Below are 16,074 nucleotides of genomic sequence, written 5' to 3' on the forward strand. Positions count from 1 at the left end.
CCACAGAGCCCCAACTAGATTTCATGGGTAGCACAAGAAAGTGGTTGATAAAGAAAAAACATAGATCCACTAATGACGTAACAAACTATTGCCTTATGCTGGGATGAACAAGAGTAGGGGAGAAAAGAATAAAAGAGACAGAGAGAGAGAGAAACTAAGCTCAGTGAACCGTCCAGGTGACACACTGATGAGGGAGTAAAAGGACACTCTGAGTTAGTACCCTCAGGACACACAGCGTACACTGATCATAAAAACAAGTATGGTCAACCTACAGCAGTTAGTAAATGGGAAGGAAACCTAAGTATCTACTGCAATGAAAACCAACAGCGACGTTTGGAGGAATACTTCAGGCTTCATTGAAAAGATAGTATCGATATTGTCAGCCCACTCTGTTTTCCGTGGACCTGGCGTCTCCAGGTGTCAACACAAAATTAGCTGTTCACAGTTGCTCAAAGTTACCTGGGGCACAGTGGGCCTTGGTCTTCTTCCTCTTCTTGGTCCTTTTTAATCTCTGCAATAAATTCAGATAGGGACAAAGTTAGCCATTGCCCTACACCCATAACAGTCCACTGTCTAATCCCTGCACAGGGACCTCAGACTCCTCAGCTTGAGAACAGGATAACGTGAGAGAGAGACTTCAGGAGGTCTCAAGGCCAATCATGATAGAGATTCCTTGGTTTGTGTCTCAGAACCAATGGTGAAACGTCCCTATTCTGGTAGACTATTATCCCTTTATCCCAAGTTTGTACAAAAAGTTATGCCAAGTTTGTACAAACAGGAAAGAACCTCACAGACATGCCTGGGGAACAAAACTCATGAGGAACTTGGTAGCTGGCAAGAGACATTTAATTCAGATTGACAGACAACTCGTGGGCATGTGCTGCATAGCTTGGTGTGAGTTTGCAACAGCCGCCTTGGGTTTCAACGTCCTGACAGTTGGTCCAGGGTGCCACGGGCATGGACTGAGACTAGAGAGAGAGCAAAGCTCACTGAACCACCCCATGCCCATGCTTCAGACTGGAATCCGGAGTGATTGAAATCTGCACTGATGGATAGGCTCAGCCCACAGTGATGACAACTCTCAGCGCGGCCAGGGGAGCAATGCACAAAGACTATGGGGTCTATCTGGGACACAAAGTGGAGCTTTACCACTTTCACAACAGAGTACTCACTGTCTGTGTCATGAGCCAAGTTGACCTGCTGTTCCTCTAATGAGTGCAAGTTGGTCCTGTAAAGCTCATTGAAGGTAAATGTGCCAGGAGGAATTGAGAGAGTCGAATCATCTTCATCCCAGGACTCCTGGGTGGCTTCCTTCTCCACAGACTCCTGCAGATTCCTGATGAGCCAGGCAGGACAGGGATGACAGAAGATTAAACCAACACGGATTAGACAACAAAGTCTCCCAGCTGATCTGATGGAAGTCAGAATGGAGTGGTCACAGAAAGCAAAGGCCTTTTTCCTTCAAGAGAAAAAAAACTATCGCTTCTAAATGCAGGGTGGAGGGTGACTGCCCTGGGGACAGAGCACAAATGAGCAGCATGTGCTCAGTGCATGTGCCACAGATGAGCCACTGCAGGCCACACAGACTCTCCCTGTAAACTCTCATCACGACTTGCAGCACGAGAACTAACACGGGCTTCAACCACCTCGCGTAAGTTGTGTTGAATTTTACATGCGGCATTCAAGTGGATACAGCTCTTGAGGCACTTCAGACACCCAGATCTGGTGTATTAAGGGCCTCCTTTTTCCAGTATTTTGATATAATATGTCTATGTTGTGAATTTCTTCTCTTCACAAATCCTAGCAAACACACTCACAACAAATGGGCAGAACGCATATATGTGTCTCTCCCTGGGTTTAAACACAGTGGGGAGAACAGGCAAAACCAGGAAATCCCTGTTTGCTGAGTTCACCTGGCTCATCTGATTGCAGGTTCCCATCTTGGGAGGAGTCAGAAATTAAAATCTATACACGTGCCACAAATCACCCACAACACTGTCCTCTCTGCAACACAGTGTGGCTGCCATGGGAACCGGAGAGAAAGACAGCAGCTGGTATTCCTTACACTGGGCAGAAAGGAGCCGAGAAGAAAAAAGACTCAGTTATCCCTGTATAATTCAGACACGGCACTCAGCACATACAAAGAACCACAACAGCTGCCACATCCTGTGTCAAAGTTGGGTTGAACTGAACATATTGTGGCCAAGGGAATACAGGCTTTTGGCCCATGGGAGACACCAGAGAGGGTGTGCTTCTAGACCTTTTCCATACTTTACCACCCATTACTTGCTCCGGCTTCTTCAGTGTTACCTGGGGGCACGTGATTCCTGGATGTTCTCAGCCTCCATGACACGAACATCTTCATCCTCGTCTTTGTCGTTTTCTGCAAGTACAGATGTGTTCGTTCAGTTATTTCCCATTTCTCACTCTGCAGGGACAGTCGGCCCAATGTGCGCAGGGACATGAACATCTGTGTATGGGTCCCTGTTCTACTGAAAGCTCTCATGTTTTCTCTCTAACAAAATGCCCTGGCATGGTTTCCTGATCCACCAGGCAATGCATTTCAGATCAGGAGGCTCACCGTCAAGATGAGGCCGAATGTTGAAAAGACCTTCTGCTCCCACATCACTGGAGGCTTGTGCAGTCTCTCTCTGGACTTTGGCAGCTGTCCCCCCCATCCCGACACAGATCTGATTCCCAGGGACAGGCTTGGCGTCCCGTCACAGCTCATATTTACAACCTATTTCTTTCTCTTAGGAGAAGATAAACAAACTTGTCCCACAATCCTCTGCACATCAGGTGACTTCACAGGCCCTCCAAGTGGCTTCTGCTATGTTATTCAGGGACATTCTCTCCATGGGGAATGCTCCAATCTGAACCACTTCCTACCACCAAATGCCCACACATCAAGTGCTTTCTCCAACACCACACAGCGAGGGGCTTTATCTCATTGTGATAAGTGGTCATAAGTGCTCACACATTTGAATGCTTCAGACACTGCAAGATGTTTGCCTTTGCAGATGGAGAGAGAGAAATTTACCTGTCTTTGCAGATCGAGGCAGAGAAAATCAGGAAGAAGAAATCAATTACTCCCTGACAGTTCCTAAGAACACTGCTGAAGATACAGCCTGGGACCTTCATTCTTAGTCCAGAGCTCTTTCCACTCCAACAACTGCCCTCCTGCCACCGCTTCCTTCCTGTCCTTTACAACTGGACAGATACTGCCTCCTGTTCCAAAGACCACAATCCATCACAAAAGGAGGGACATTTGCAATACGGTGACCTCCAAATCCATGGGTTTCCCATCTGTGTTCTCATTCAGAAAGTCCTAGTCATGTCATGGCCACATATGTTTCGTGGAAGAAAACACCACTGATAAAACTGTCATTGTGGAATTATAAAGGTCTGGAGCCTCTCCTAAGGCCATAAAAGAAATATGCACAAAGACTAATAACGTTTCCCTTATGCTAGACACAGTAGAATGAAGAACTAACAGACAGTGTTGGCCAGGTGTGGTGGCTCACGCCTATAATCCCAGCACTTCGGGAGGCTGAGGCGGGTGGATCACGAGGTCAAGAGATCGAGACCATCCTGGTCAACAAGGTGAAACCCCGTCTCTACTAAAAATACAAAAATTAGCTGGGCATGGTGGTGTGCACCTATAGTCCCAGTTACTCGGGAGGCTGAGGCAAAAGAATTGCTTGAACCCAGAAGGCGGAGGTTGCGGTGAGCCGAGATCATGCCATTGCACTCCAGTCTGGGAAACAACAGCAAAACTCCATCTCAAAAAAAAAAAAAAAGGAACTAATAGACAGTGTTTACTCTGTGCCAACAACTGTCCCAGGAAAGTTACAAGAAATAGGCCATCTAATTCAGTGCAGCAATTGACAGAGGTAGGCATTATTATAGTATCCTACAAACAGATGACAAAACTGAGTAACAAACAAAAGAAGCAACTTGGAGGGAGCTCAGGAGACTGGCCCAGGGTCCCTCCTCTATGCACTGCTGCCTTCACAAAGTCATGGGTGCCGTCGTTCTTCCTCTTTACCAACGAGAGCCTCTGCAAAGACAGCAGGACGTCCCTCTGACCAGAGAAATCTCTGCTCTTGATGATGCCACTTACAGATACCACAGGGTACGTAAGGAGCAGAGTCCTCTTTAAGCTCCCTGTAGCAGGTATAGAGTGCTACCATCGCATGTCCCCCAGAACAGAGCTTTCCCTACTGAGCCTCAGCAGAAACCGGAACCGAATGAAGTTCAACAGCCTCAGACATTTAGAACAACAGACTAGATGCTACTTGTCTGCGGGATCTTAGGTGGTACAGAGAGGATTCCTGTGAACATGATTTAGCCTCTTCCTGAGAAAAACAGGTGGTTCTGTGCCTGTGTCAGAAATCAACAGCTGAGACTTTACCCTCAGTCCCACACCCACCTTACTACAGATGTGGAAAAGTTGCTACATAACTTTGGCTTCTCTTGTCCACCTTTAACAAAATGTTAAAATACCCATTTATATTTTCCTAGATGTATGGTAAAAATGAAATTAATTCTGATGAACAGAGCCTTTAGTTTCTCACAGGAAACACAGAACATCGTTCAGCACTTTGGTGACGGTGAACCTATGAAACTTACTTTCCGTCTTCAGCCTGAAGCACAGGTAGTCTTGACTCATAAGAAGTTTATTTTTGCTGTCTCTGTATTTCTGTTCCTCCCCGTGACGTCTCCGATCTTCTGTAAACAAATTCAGAAGAGCAGGTCACATTAAGCAAATCGCACTTCACACAAGACCAAATCAGTGTCTAGTCGTAGAACAAGGATGAAAAATATTCTCCGTTTCAGAATGTGATTATTCTGAAGGGAATATTCTACTGGTCACTAGATTAGGTCACCCTAGAAGTAGATGAGCCTGCTTTTCAGATCCATGGGACAAAAATCTCCCTTATCTGCTAGATCTTAATCACTTATCCTCTCACCTAAGTCAGCACAAACAATTAAAACTTTGTCCCCAAAATCTTCTAAAATTGCCCTAACTACTTTCCAAAAGCATTGCAGTAATACTGATTTATCTCGTCATATATGATGGTTAGAGAAATTTATAGAGGAGAATGGACTGACGGATGAATTCTAACAAGCTTTACATAGAAAAGAATCTGTGGAGCCAGCACAGTGACTCATGCCTGGAATTGGAGCAATTTAGGAGGCCCAGGAAGGGAGATCACTTGACCTCAGGAAGTCAAGACCAGCCTGGCCAACATGGTGAAAACCCACCTCTACCAAAAATACAAAAACTAGCCAAGGGTCATGGTTTCCACCGGGGATCCCAGCTAACAGGCCGAGTCACGAATACAAAAGTACTCCCTGCTCTTGATGGTGCCACTTACCGATACCACAGGTTGTGTAAGGAGCAGAGTCCTCTTTAAGTTCCCCACAGCGGGTACTGTGTGGTATCACCGTGTTTACCCGTGTCCCCAGAACACTGCTTTGCCTACTGGGCCTCAGCAGAAACCGGAACCGAATGGAAGTTCCGCAGCCTCAGACATTCAGAACAACAGACTAGAGGCCACTTGACTGCGGGACAACATTGCAGCAATACTGATTTATCTCATCATATGTGATGGTCAGCAAATGGTTAGAGAAATTTACAGAGGAGACTGAACCGACGGATCCATTTTTAATAAAATGGAAAGGTACCCATTTATATTTGCCTAGAAGTATGGGAAAAATTCAATAAATTCTGAAGAAGAGAGTGTTCAGTTTCTCAGAGAGAAGACAGAAGATCGTTCAGCACTTTCATGATGATGATGAACCTATAGAACTTCCTTACCTTCAATCTTCAGCCGGCAGCACAGGTAGTAGGCCGCTTGCCTCATAAGAACTTTATTTTTGCTTTCTCTGTATTTCTGTATTTCATGCTCTTGTCGATCTTCTGTAAACAAATTCAGAAGAGCAGCTCACATTGAACAAATCACACTTCACACAAGACCAAATCAGTGTCCAGTCACAGCACAGGGACATAAAATATTCTCAGTGTATAAATGTGATATTCTGACTGAAATGTTCTATCGGGCCCTAGATTAAGTCACCTGAGGAGTAGGTGAACCTGCTTTTCAGACCCATGGGACAAAACCTCTCTCAACTGGTAGATATTAATCATGTGTCCTCTGACCTAAGTCAGTGCAAACAATTAAAACTTTTCCTCCCCAAACCTTCAAAAATTGTGCTACTTTCCAGAAGGGTTGCTGCAATACTAATTATCTCATCATATATCATGGCCAATGAATAATTAGAGAAATTTGTATAGGAGACCGGACCAACGGATGAATTCTAACAACCTTTACTTAAAAAGAATCTGTGGAGCCAGCATTGCAGCTCATACCTGGAATCCAAGCAGCTTAGGAGGCCCAGGCATGCAGATCACCTGACCTCAAAAGTTCAAGACCAGCCTGGCCAACGTGGTGAAACCTTGCCTCTACATAAAACGAAAATTAGCAAGATGTGGTGGTGCCCACCAGGGATCCCAGCTAATTGGCTGGCTGAGGCACCAATACCTCGGTACTCCCTGCTCTTGATGGTGCCACTTACAGAAAGCATAGGTTCTATTAGGAGCAAGGTCCCCTTTAAGCTCCTCACAGTGGGTACTGTCTGCTATCACCGCGTTTCCCCCAGGGTACGCGGAACACAGCTTTGCCTACTGGACCTTTATCAGAAACCGAAACTGCATGGAAGTTCAGTAGCCTCAGACATTTAGACCAGCAGACTAGATGCTACTTGTCTGTAAAATCTTACACGGTACAGAGAGGATTCCTGTAAACATGGATTTAGCCTCTTGCTAAGAAAAACGGGTGGTTCTGTGCCTGGGTCAGCAATCAATAGCTGTGATTGGAACCCCAGTCCCACAGTCCCACAGTCCCACACCCACCTTACTGCAGATGTGGAAATGTTGCTATTTTGGCTTCTGTCTTCCATTTTAACTAAATGTTAAAAATACCCATTGCTATTTTCTACAAAAATGGGAAGGATGAAATTAATTTTGATGAAGAGAGCAGTTAGTTTCTCGAGACAAGACACGACATCATTCATAACTTTCGTGGTGGTCAACCTATAGAACTTACTGCATGTCCTCAGCCGATAGTCCAGGGAGTAGTCCACCTGACTCATAAGAAGTCTATTTTTGCTGCCTCCGATATTCGGTTTGTTATCTTCCTGCTGGGACCAGGATTTCTCAATGCCTTCTGGAATGTTAAACTCACTGTTTCTTCTGGAAAAAGGCCTGCCAGATGTCACCTTGCTGATGTTTCGGGAAGAACACAGAAAGCCAGGGACTGGGGAGAAGAAACCCAAACACACGATGCGTTAGAAACTGGTGACTTCAAATTGCTTTAATCAGAACAGAGAGATGTCACTGACAGCACTGCCTATCGATTTGATCGTTGTTTCCCCGCTTTTACTCTTCTCATCTCCACTCTTGATCTCCTTAAAGTCAACTTGTCTTAGCTACTCAGTCACCTTGAAGCCAGGACATAAACACTTCTACCTTTATCTTGCTTATGAGTTCTGCAGGATCTTATATGGTACAGAGAGGTTTCCTGTAAACATGACTTAGCTTCTTGCTGAGAAAAACAGGTGGTTCTGTCCCTGTGTCGGGAATCAATAGCTGGGATATTAACCCTAGTCCCACACCCGCCTTACTGCAGACGTGGGAAAGTCGCTAAATGCTTTGGCCTCTGTCTTCCGTCTTTAACAAAATGTTAAAATACCCACTGCTATTTTCCTAGAAGTACAGGAAGGATCAAATTAACTTTGAAGAGAGTGTATCAATTCTCAGAAAGAAGACAAAACATTGTTCAGCACTTTTGTGACAGTGAACCTAGAGAACTTACCTTCCGTCTTCAGCCGGCAGCCCAGGTAGTAGGCCACTTGACTCATAAGAGGTTTATTTTTGCTGTCTCTGCCTCTCTGTTCTTCACCGTGATCTTTTCGATCTCCTGTAAACAAATTCAGAAGAGCAGGTCACATTAAGGAAATCACACTTCACACAAAACCAAATCAGTGCCGGGCGTGATGGCTCACGCCTGTAATCCCAGCACTTTGGGAGGCTGAGGCGGAAGGATCACGAGGCCAAGAGATCGAGACCATCTTGGTCAACATGGTGAAACCCTGTCTATACTAAAAATACAAAAAATTAGCTGGGCATGGTGGCACGTGCCTGTAATCTCAGCTCAGGAGGCTGAGGCAAGAGAATTGCCTGAACCCAGGAGGCGGAGGTTGCGGTGAGCCGAGATCGCACCATTGCACTCCAGCCTGGGTAACAAGAGCGAAACTCCGTCTCAGAGGAAAAAAAAAAACAAAAACACTGTGTTTTTGCGGTCATAGCCCAAGGACGTAAAATATTCTCAGTGTAAGAATGTAATATTCTGACAGGAATGTTGTACTGTGCCCTAGATTAAGTCACCTCAGAAGTAAATGAGCCTGCTTTTCAGATCCGTGAAACAAAATCTCCCTGATCTCGTCCATCTTTATCACATATCCTCTGACCTAAGTCAGTGCAAATAATTAAAACTGTTTTTCCCCAAAGTCTTCAAAAATTGCAATAACTGCTTTCCAGAAGCATTGCGGCCATACCGATTTATCTCAGCATATATCATGGTCAATGATACTTAGAGAAATTTATATAGGACACTGGACCAAGGCATGAATTCTAACAACCTTTACTTAAAAAAGAAGCTGTGGAGCCAGCCCGCTGTCTCATGACTGGAATTCCAGCCTTTTAGGAGGCCCAGAAGGGCAGATCACTTGACCTCAAGATTTCAAGACCAGCCTGGCCAACATGGTGAAACCCCGCCTCTACTAGAAGTACAAAAATAAGCCGGATGCTTTGGTGCCCACCAGAAATCCCAGCTAATGGAGAGGCTGAGGCACCAGTAGCAGGGTACTCCCTGCTCTTGATGGTGGGTGCCACTTACAGATACCACAGGTTCTATTAGGAGCAGGGTCCTCCTTGAGCTCCTCACAGGAGGTACTGTGTGCTATCACTGTGTTTCCCCCAGTGTTCCCAGAACACAGCTTTGCCTACTGGGCCTCAGCAGAAACTGGAACCAAATCGAAGTTCAGTAGCCTCAGACACGTAGACCAACAGACTAGATGCTACTTGTCTGCAGGATCTTATATGGTACAGGGAGGATTCCTGTAAACATGATTTAGCCATTTGCTGAAAAAAACAGGTGGTTCTGTGCCTGTGTCAGAGATCAATAGCAGGGATTGTAACCCCAGTCCCACACGCATGTTACCGTAGACGTGGAAAAGTTGCTAGATACTTTGGCCTCTGCCTTCCATCTTAAACAAAACGCTAAAATAACCATTTCTATTTTCTACAAGTATGGGAAGGACAAAATTAATTTTGATGAAGAGGTTACTTTCTCAAAACAAGACAGAACATTATTCATCACTTTCGTGGTGGTGAACCTGTAGAACTTACTGTAGGTCTTCAGCTGGTAGTTCAGGAAGTAGGCCACCTGACTCAGAAGAAGTCTATTTTTGCTGGCTCTGGAAGTCGGTTTGTTTTCTTCCTGCCGGGAGCAGGATATCTCAATGCCTTCTGCAACGTTCACCTCTGTGTTTTCTCCGGAAGGAGGCTTGCCTGAGGCCACCGTGTTGATGTTTGGGGCAGAACACAGATAGCCAGGGACTGGGGAGAAGAAACCCAAACACACGATGCGTTAGAAACTGGTGACGTCAAATTGCTTTAATCGGGACTGAGGGATGTCACTGACAGCACTGCCTATCGATTTGAAGATGTTGTTTTCCCGCTTTTACTCTTCTCATCTCCACTCTTGATCTCCTTAAAGTCAACTTGTCTTAGCTACTCAGTCACCTTGAAGCCAGGACATAAACACTTCTACCTTTATCTTGCTTTTGAGTTCTGCAGGATCTTATATGGTACAGAGAGGATTCCTGTAAACATGACTTAGCTTCTTGCTGAGAAAAACAGGTGGTTCTGTGCCTGTGTCGGGAATCAATAGCTGGGATATTAACCCTAGTCCCACACCCGCCTTACTGCAGATGTGGAAAAGTTGCTAAATGCTTTGGCCTCTGTCTTCCATCTTTAACAAAACATTAAAATACTCTTTGCTATTTTCATAAACTATGGAAAGGATGAAATCAACTTTGAATAAGTGAAGGTATCACTTCTCATAGACAAGACAGGGCATTGTTCATCACTTTCAAGACAGTGAACCCAGAGAACTTACCTTCTGTCTTTAGCCGGCAGCCCAGGTAGTAGGCCACTTGACTCATAAGAAGTTTATTTTTGCTGTCTCTGCATTTCTGTTCTTCATTGTAATCTTTTGGATCTCCTGCAAACAAATTAAGAAGTGCAGGTCACATTAAGGAAATCACACTTCACCCAAGACCAAATCAGTGTTCGGTCATAGCACAAGGATGTAAAATATTCTCAGTGTAAGAATGTGATATTCTGATGAAAATGTTCTAACAGGCCCTAGGTTAAATCACCTGAGAAGTAGATGAGCCTGCTTTTCAGATCCATGGGACAAAGTCTCCCTCATCTGGTAGATCTTAATCACATATCCTCTGATTTAAGTCAGTGCAAATAATTAAAACTTTGTCCCCAAAATCTTCAAAAATCGCCCCGACCACTTTCCAGAAGCATTGCTGCAATACTGATTTATATCATCATATATCATGCTCAATGAATGTTTAGGGAAATTTATAATAGGAGACAGGACCAAGGGATGAATTCTAACAACCTTTACTTAAAAATAATCTGTGGAGGCAGCCCGGTGTCTCCTGCCTGGAATTCCAGCATTTTAGGAGGCCCAGACGGGCACATCACTTGACCTCAGGAGTTGAAGACCAGCCTGGCCAACATGGTGAAACACCGCCTCTGCTAAAAACACAAAAATTAGCCAGGTGCCTTGGTGCCCACCAGGGATCCCAGCTCATTGGGAGGCTGAGGCACCAGTACCAGGGTACTCCCTGTTCTTGATGGTGCCACTTACAGATACCACAGGTTCTATTAGGAGCAGGGTCCCCTTCAAGTTCCTCACAGGAGGTACCATGTGCTATCACTGTGTTCCCCTGGTGTCCCAGAACACACCTTTGCCTACTGGGGCTCAGCAGAAACCAGAACCAAGTAGAAGTTCACTAGCCTCAGACATTTAGAGCAACAGACTAGATGCTACTGGTCTGCAAAATCTTATACAGTAGAGAGGATTCCCGTAAACATGATTTCACCCTTTGCTGAGTAAAACAGGTGGTTCCGTGCCTGCGTCAGAAATTAATAGGTGGGATTTTTTTTTTTTTTAAGACAGAGTTTCGCTCGTTACCCAGGCTGGAGTGCAATGGCGCGAACTCGGCTCACCGCAACCTCCGTCTCCTGGGTTCAAGCAATTCTCCTGCCTCAGCCTCCTGAGTAGCTGGGACTACAGGTGCACGCCACCATACCCGACTAAGTATTTTAAGTAGAGACGGTGTTTCACCTTGTTGACCAGGATGGTCTCGATCTCTTGACCTCGTGATCCACCTGCCTCGGCCTCCCAAAGTGCTGGGATTATATGCATGAGCCACCACGCCCGGCCAATAGCTGGGATTTTAATCCGAGTCCCACACCCACCTTATTGCAGACATGGAAAAGTTGCTAAATACTTTGGCCTCTGTCTTCCATCTTTAACAAAATGTTAAAATACCCATTTCTATTTTCTGCAAGTATGAGGAGGACGAAATTAATTTTGATGAAGAAACTGGTTAGTTTCTCAAGACAACACAGGACATCATTCATCAGTTTCGTGGTGGTGAACCTATAGAACTTACTGTAGGCCTTCAGCTGGTAGTTCAGGAAGTAGGCCACCTGACTCAGAAGAAGTCTATTTTTGCTGGCTCTGAAATTTGCTTTGTTTTCTTCCTGCTGGGAGCAGGATTTCTCAATGCCTTCTGCAACGTTCACCTCTGTGTTTTCTCTGGAAGGAGGCTTGCCAGATGCCCCTGTGCTGATGTTTGGGGCAGAACACAGATAGCCAGGGACTGGGGAGAAGAAACCCAAACACATGATGGGTTAGAAACTGGTGACATCAAGTTGGTTTAATCGGGACTGAGCGATGTCACTGACAGCCTTGCCTGTTGATTTGAAGATGTTCTTTCCCTGCTTTTACTCTTCTTACCTCCTCTCTCATTCTCTTTAAAGTCAACTTGTCTTAACTACTCAGTCACCTTGAAACCAGGAAATTAACACTTCTACCTTTATCTTGCTTATGAGTTCTGCAGGATCGTCTATGTTAGAAGGATTCCTTTAAACATGATTTAGCCTCTTGCTGAGAAATACAGGTGGTTCTGTGCCTGTATCAGGAATCAATTGCTGGGATATTAACACTAGTCCCACACCTGCCTTACTGCAGATGTGGAAATGTTGCTCAATACTTTGGCCTCTGTCGTCCAGTAGTTTGTTAACATATTTTAACAAAATGTTAAAATACCCATTGCTATATTCCTAGAAGTATGGGTAGGATAAAATTAACTCTGAAGAGAGTGCATCGTTTCTCAGAGACAAGGCAGGACACTGTTCATCACTTTCGAGACAGTGAACCTAGAGAACTTACCTTCCGTCTTCAGCCGGCAGCCCAGGTAGTAGGCCACTTGACTCATAAGAAGTTTATTTTTGCTGTCTCTGCCTTTCTGTTCTTCATCGTGATCTTTTCGATCTCCTGTAAACAAATTCAAAAGAGCAGGTCACATTAAGGAAATCACACTTCACACAGGACCAAAACAGTGTTTGGTCATAGCGCAAGGACGTAAAATATTCTCCGTTTCAGAATGTGATATTCTGAAGGGAATGTTCTACTGGTCCCTAGATTAGGTCACCCTAGAAGTAGATGAGCCTGCTTTTCAGATCCATGGGACAAAATCTCCCTCATCTGGTAGATCTTATGTCACATCATCTGACCTAAGTCAGTGCAAAAAATTAAACCTTTGTCCCCAAAATCTTCAAAAATTGCCCTAAGTACTTTCCAGAAGCATTGGTGTAATACTGATTTATCTGATCATATGTCATTGCCAATGAATTGTTAGAGAAATTTATATAGGAGACTGGACCAAGGGATGAATTCTAACAATCTCTACTGAAAAAAAGAATCTGTGGAGCAGGCATGGTGGCTCACGCCTGGAATCCCAGCACTTTAGGAGGCTCAAGGAGGCAGATCACTTGACCTCAGTAGTTCAAGACCAGCCTGGCCAACATGGTGAAACCCTGCCTCTACTAAATATACAAAAATTTTCCAGGTGTGCTGGTGCCCATCGGAGATCACAGCTGATTGGGAGGCTGAGGCACCAGTACCAGGGTACTCCCTGCCCTTGATGGAGCCACTTATAGATACCACAGGTTCTATTAGGAGCAGGGTCCCGTTGCAGCCTCTCATAGTGGGTACTGTGCGCTATCACTGTGTTTCTCCCAGTGTCCCAGAATACAGCTTTGCCTACTGGGCCTCAGCAGAAACCGGAACCAAATGGAAGTTCAGTAGCCTCAGACATTAAGACCAACAGACTGGATGCTACTTGTATGTAGCATCTTTTATGGTACAGAGAGGATTCCTGTAAACATGATTTAGCCTTTTGCTGAGAAAAACAGGTGGTTCAGTGCCTGTGTCAGAAATCAATCACTGGGATTTTAAACCCAGTCCTGCACCCACATTACTGTAGATGTGGAAAAGTTGCTAAGTACTTTCGCCACTGTCTTCCATTTTAAGTAAATGTTAAAATACCCATTGCTAGTTTCCACAAGTATGGGAAGGATGAAATTAATTTTGATTAAGAGAACGGTTAGTTTCTTGAGACAAGACAGGACATCCTTCATCACCTTCATGGTGGTCAACCTATAGAACTTACTGTAGGTCTTCAGCTGGTAGTTCAGGAAGTAAGCCACCTGACTCAGAAGAAGTCTATTTTTGCTGGCTCCGATATTTGGTTTGGTCTCTTCCTGCTGGGAGTAGGAATTCTCGATGGTATCTGGAAAGTCTGCCTCTGTGGTCTTCCTGGAACATGTCCTGCGAGATGCTATCATGCCGACGTTTGGGGCACCACAGGTAGGGCCAGGGACTGGGAGAAGAAACGCAAACACATGATGGGTTAAAAACTGGAAATCAAATAGGTTTCATCAGGACTGGGGGATGTCATGAACTCAAATTCTTAACTTACTGTTGAGAAAAACTCGATCCCTCCTCACAGCACTTTAGCTAAGGTCCTTAACCGCAAAAACAAGGTTGAAAATGCTTGAGCTGAGAACTGAAGGAGCTGCCTGTAGCTCAGACTCTGACAAGAGTGAGAGAGATAGCGGCCAGTGTCCCAGGTAACCGTCTGCTGTTGCAATAACAGAATTAAAAGCTGGCCGTGTCATGGAATCTTAGGAGCCCTTCATTCCAACTGCCCAGGGTTTGCTAAAACACAGGCCTCCTGGTCTCACCTGAGGTCACAACAGATGGGGACCATTACTCTATAAGTCACTCTCAGTATTTGTGTACCGTTGTGACAATGCCACAGTGCCATCTCATTCCCAATACATCTAAGCATGTGCCTCATTTTTCATCTCTTATGTGTATAAAATCATCAAGGCAGAAAGTTTCCCAACACGTGATACTTCCTTAATGCTACTCATGAAGTCAGTCATGTTAAACATGTGAGTCCTTCTCACATGTTAAAACAGAATTTAAGGCTTTTCCACAAGTTTAAGATGTCAATCTATTACACTGCCATGATATCCTCTGAGTCTTCTGCAGTTTTTTCTGTATCCACTAGAAAGTCAATGAGTAACTCATTTCTTAAAAATATTTTCTTTCCTGGCTCAATATTCTTCTTGCTGCATCCCATGGTTATGCTGATTTACTTTTCTTACTGGCATGTGCCAGTACACTAATGTTTGTGGCAGTAGAGGCTTTTCATTACAATCAAGACCAGTGTGACGTACCTATGTCCAAAGCTTCCTCTAAAAAACAGCCTTAAATTCTGTTTTTTAATGTGAGTGAACACTACATCTCATACTTGTCACTTATAGATGTCATTCTAGTCCCAGAAGAGCTCTTTTCAAGGTGTCGCATCATTGAAACCATTTCTATAGAGATCTCCTGAAAGCATGTGTGACCATCTATCTTGGGAAGTCTTGGAAACCTGGTATGGTTTTGTTTTCATTTCATTTTTTCCATATATTGGAAATAACAGGGCCATGAGCGGTTCTTACGAAAACACTGTTTGACAGATATTTTTCTGAGTTGGTCTAACACCACTGATGTGGGGGTGCATCCCACTAACCAAACATGGCAAGATCAAGGTGATGGTCAGGGGTGGTTGGTGGTCCTCAGTGTTGCTGTGCAATGGAAGGTGAATTTGAGATGAGAGGAACGAGTAGGGAAGAGTGATCCCCTGAACCACCCCCTCACTTTCTCGGCCGTCATCTCCACCTCGGTTTTCTGAGCCTGGGATTTGGAAGACTGTTCTGTAGCCCAAGTCTCCTATGTTTGGCTGCTGGGCTTGCCTGAGTTGAGGGTGCAATGGGTGTGACCCTGGGCTGCCCAGCATTCATGCAAAAGTCAAGGAAGAAGGACTGCCTCAATCCCATTGGAAAGCGTGCCTCTCTGCAGCCCCCACCATCCTCCAACTACCTGTAGGGATACTGCATGGAAATATATCAAAGGCTTTACGTAAATGTATGTTCTGGTGTCTGGGAGGCCTGACATTCTGTGGCAGAATGAAAATCTGTCACGTTCCTTCATTTTAAAACTGATGAAGCTGCAGGTTCACAGTTATGTGGCTTACTTGCAAGGTCACACAGAGATGAGTTTTGAGCACTGCTAATAAAAGCAATCACAACAATTATTCCACAGTTATTCATAGGATCCATGTCATTCAGTAAATATTCATATCATCATCCAGTAATTGTTTGTTGACCAATTTGTATCAGGCATTTTGCTCAAAACTGTGCTCATATTTGGACAGCATATCTTCATCATATGCTTCAAAGTAATGCTGTTATCCTAAGAGTCAGGTAAGAAACCTGAGAAGAGGGTTAGCAAATCATGA

The 16,074-nt window shown here is 44.7% G+C and overlaps 1 protein-coding gene across 16 annotated transcripts in view; it reads right to left on the reverse strand.

Annotated features, from left to right (window-relative positions):
• The window catches only part of LOC118145077 (uncharacterized), a 29,819-nt gene that overhangs the window by 1,854 nt on the left and 11,891 nt on the right, over positions 1-16,074 (reverse strand). For 9 of the 16 annotated variants that reach the window (XM_078333801.1, XM_078333799.1, XM_078333800.1 and 6 more), the window contains 12 exons: positions 13,891-14,100; positions 12,609-12,713; positions 11,827-12,036; positions 10,248-10,352; positions 9,476-9,685; positions 7,881-7,985; positions 7,113-7,322; positions 5,825-5,926; positions 4,633-4,731; positions 2,311-2,383; positions 1,173-1,336; positions 460-511 (listed from right to left, as the gene is read on the reverse strand). In XM_078333801.1, coding sequence (XP_078189927.1) covers positions 460-511; positions 1,173-1,336; positions 2,311-2,383; positions 4,633-4,731; positions 5,825-5,926; positions 7,113-7,322; positions 7,881-7,985; positions 9,476-9,685; positions 10,248-10,352; positions 11,827-12,036; positions 12,609-12,713; positions 13,891-14,100 — 1,645 coding nt within the window. Of the gene's footprint in view, positions 1-459; positions 512-1,172; positions 1,337-2,310; positions 2,384-4,632; positions 4,732-5,824; positions 5,927-7,112; positions 7,323-7,880; positions 7,986-9,475; positions 9,686-10,247; positions 10,353-11,826; positions 12,037-12,608; positions 12,714-13,890; positions 14,101-14,199; positions 14,246-16,074 lie in introns of all 16 variants that reach the window. The other 7 variants (XM_078333804.1, XM_078333802.1, XM_078333806.1 and 4 more) reach the window with 3 other exon arrangements.

This window comes from Callithrix jacchus, chromosome 8 (genome assembly GCF_049354715.1).
Source record: "Callithrix jacchus isolate 240 chromosome 8, calJac240_pri, whole genome shotgun sequence".
In the NCBI taxonomy this organism is placed as follows: Eukaryota; Metazoa; Chordata; class Mammalia; order Primates; family Cebidae; genus Callithrix; species Callithrix jacchus.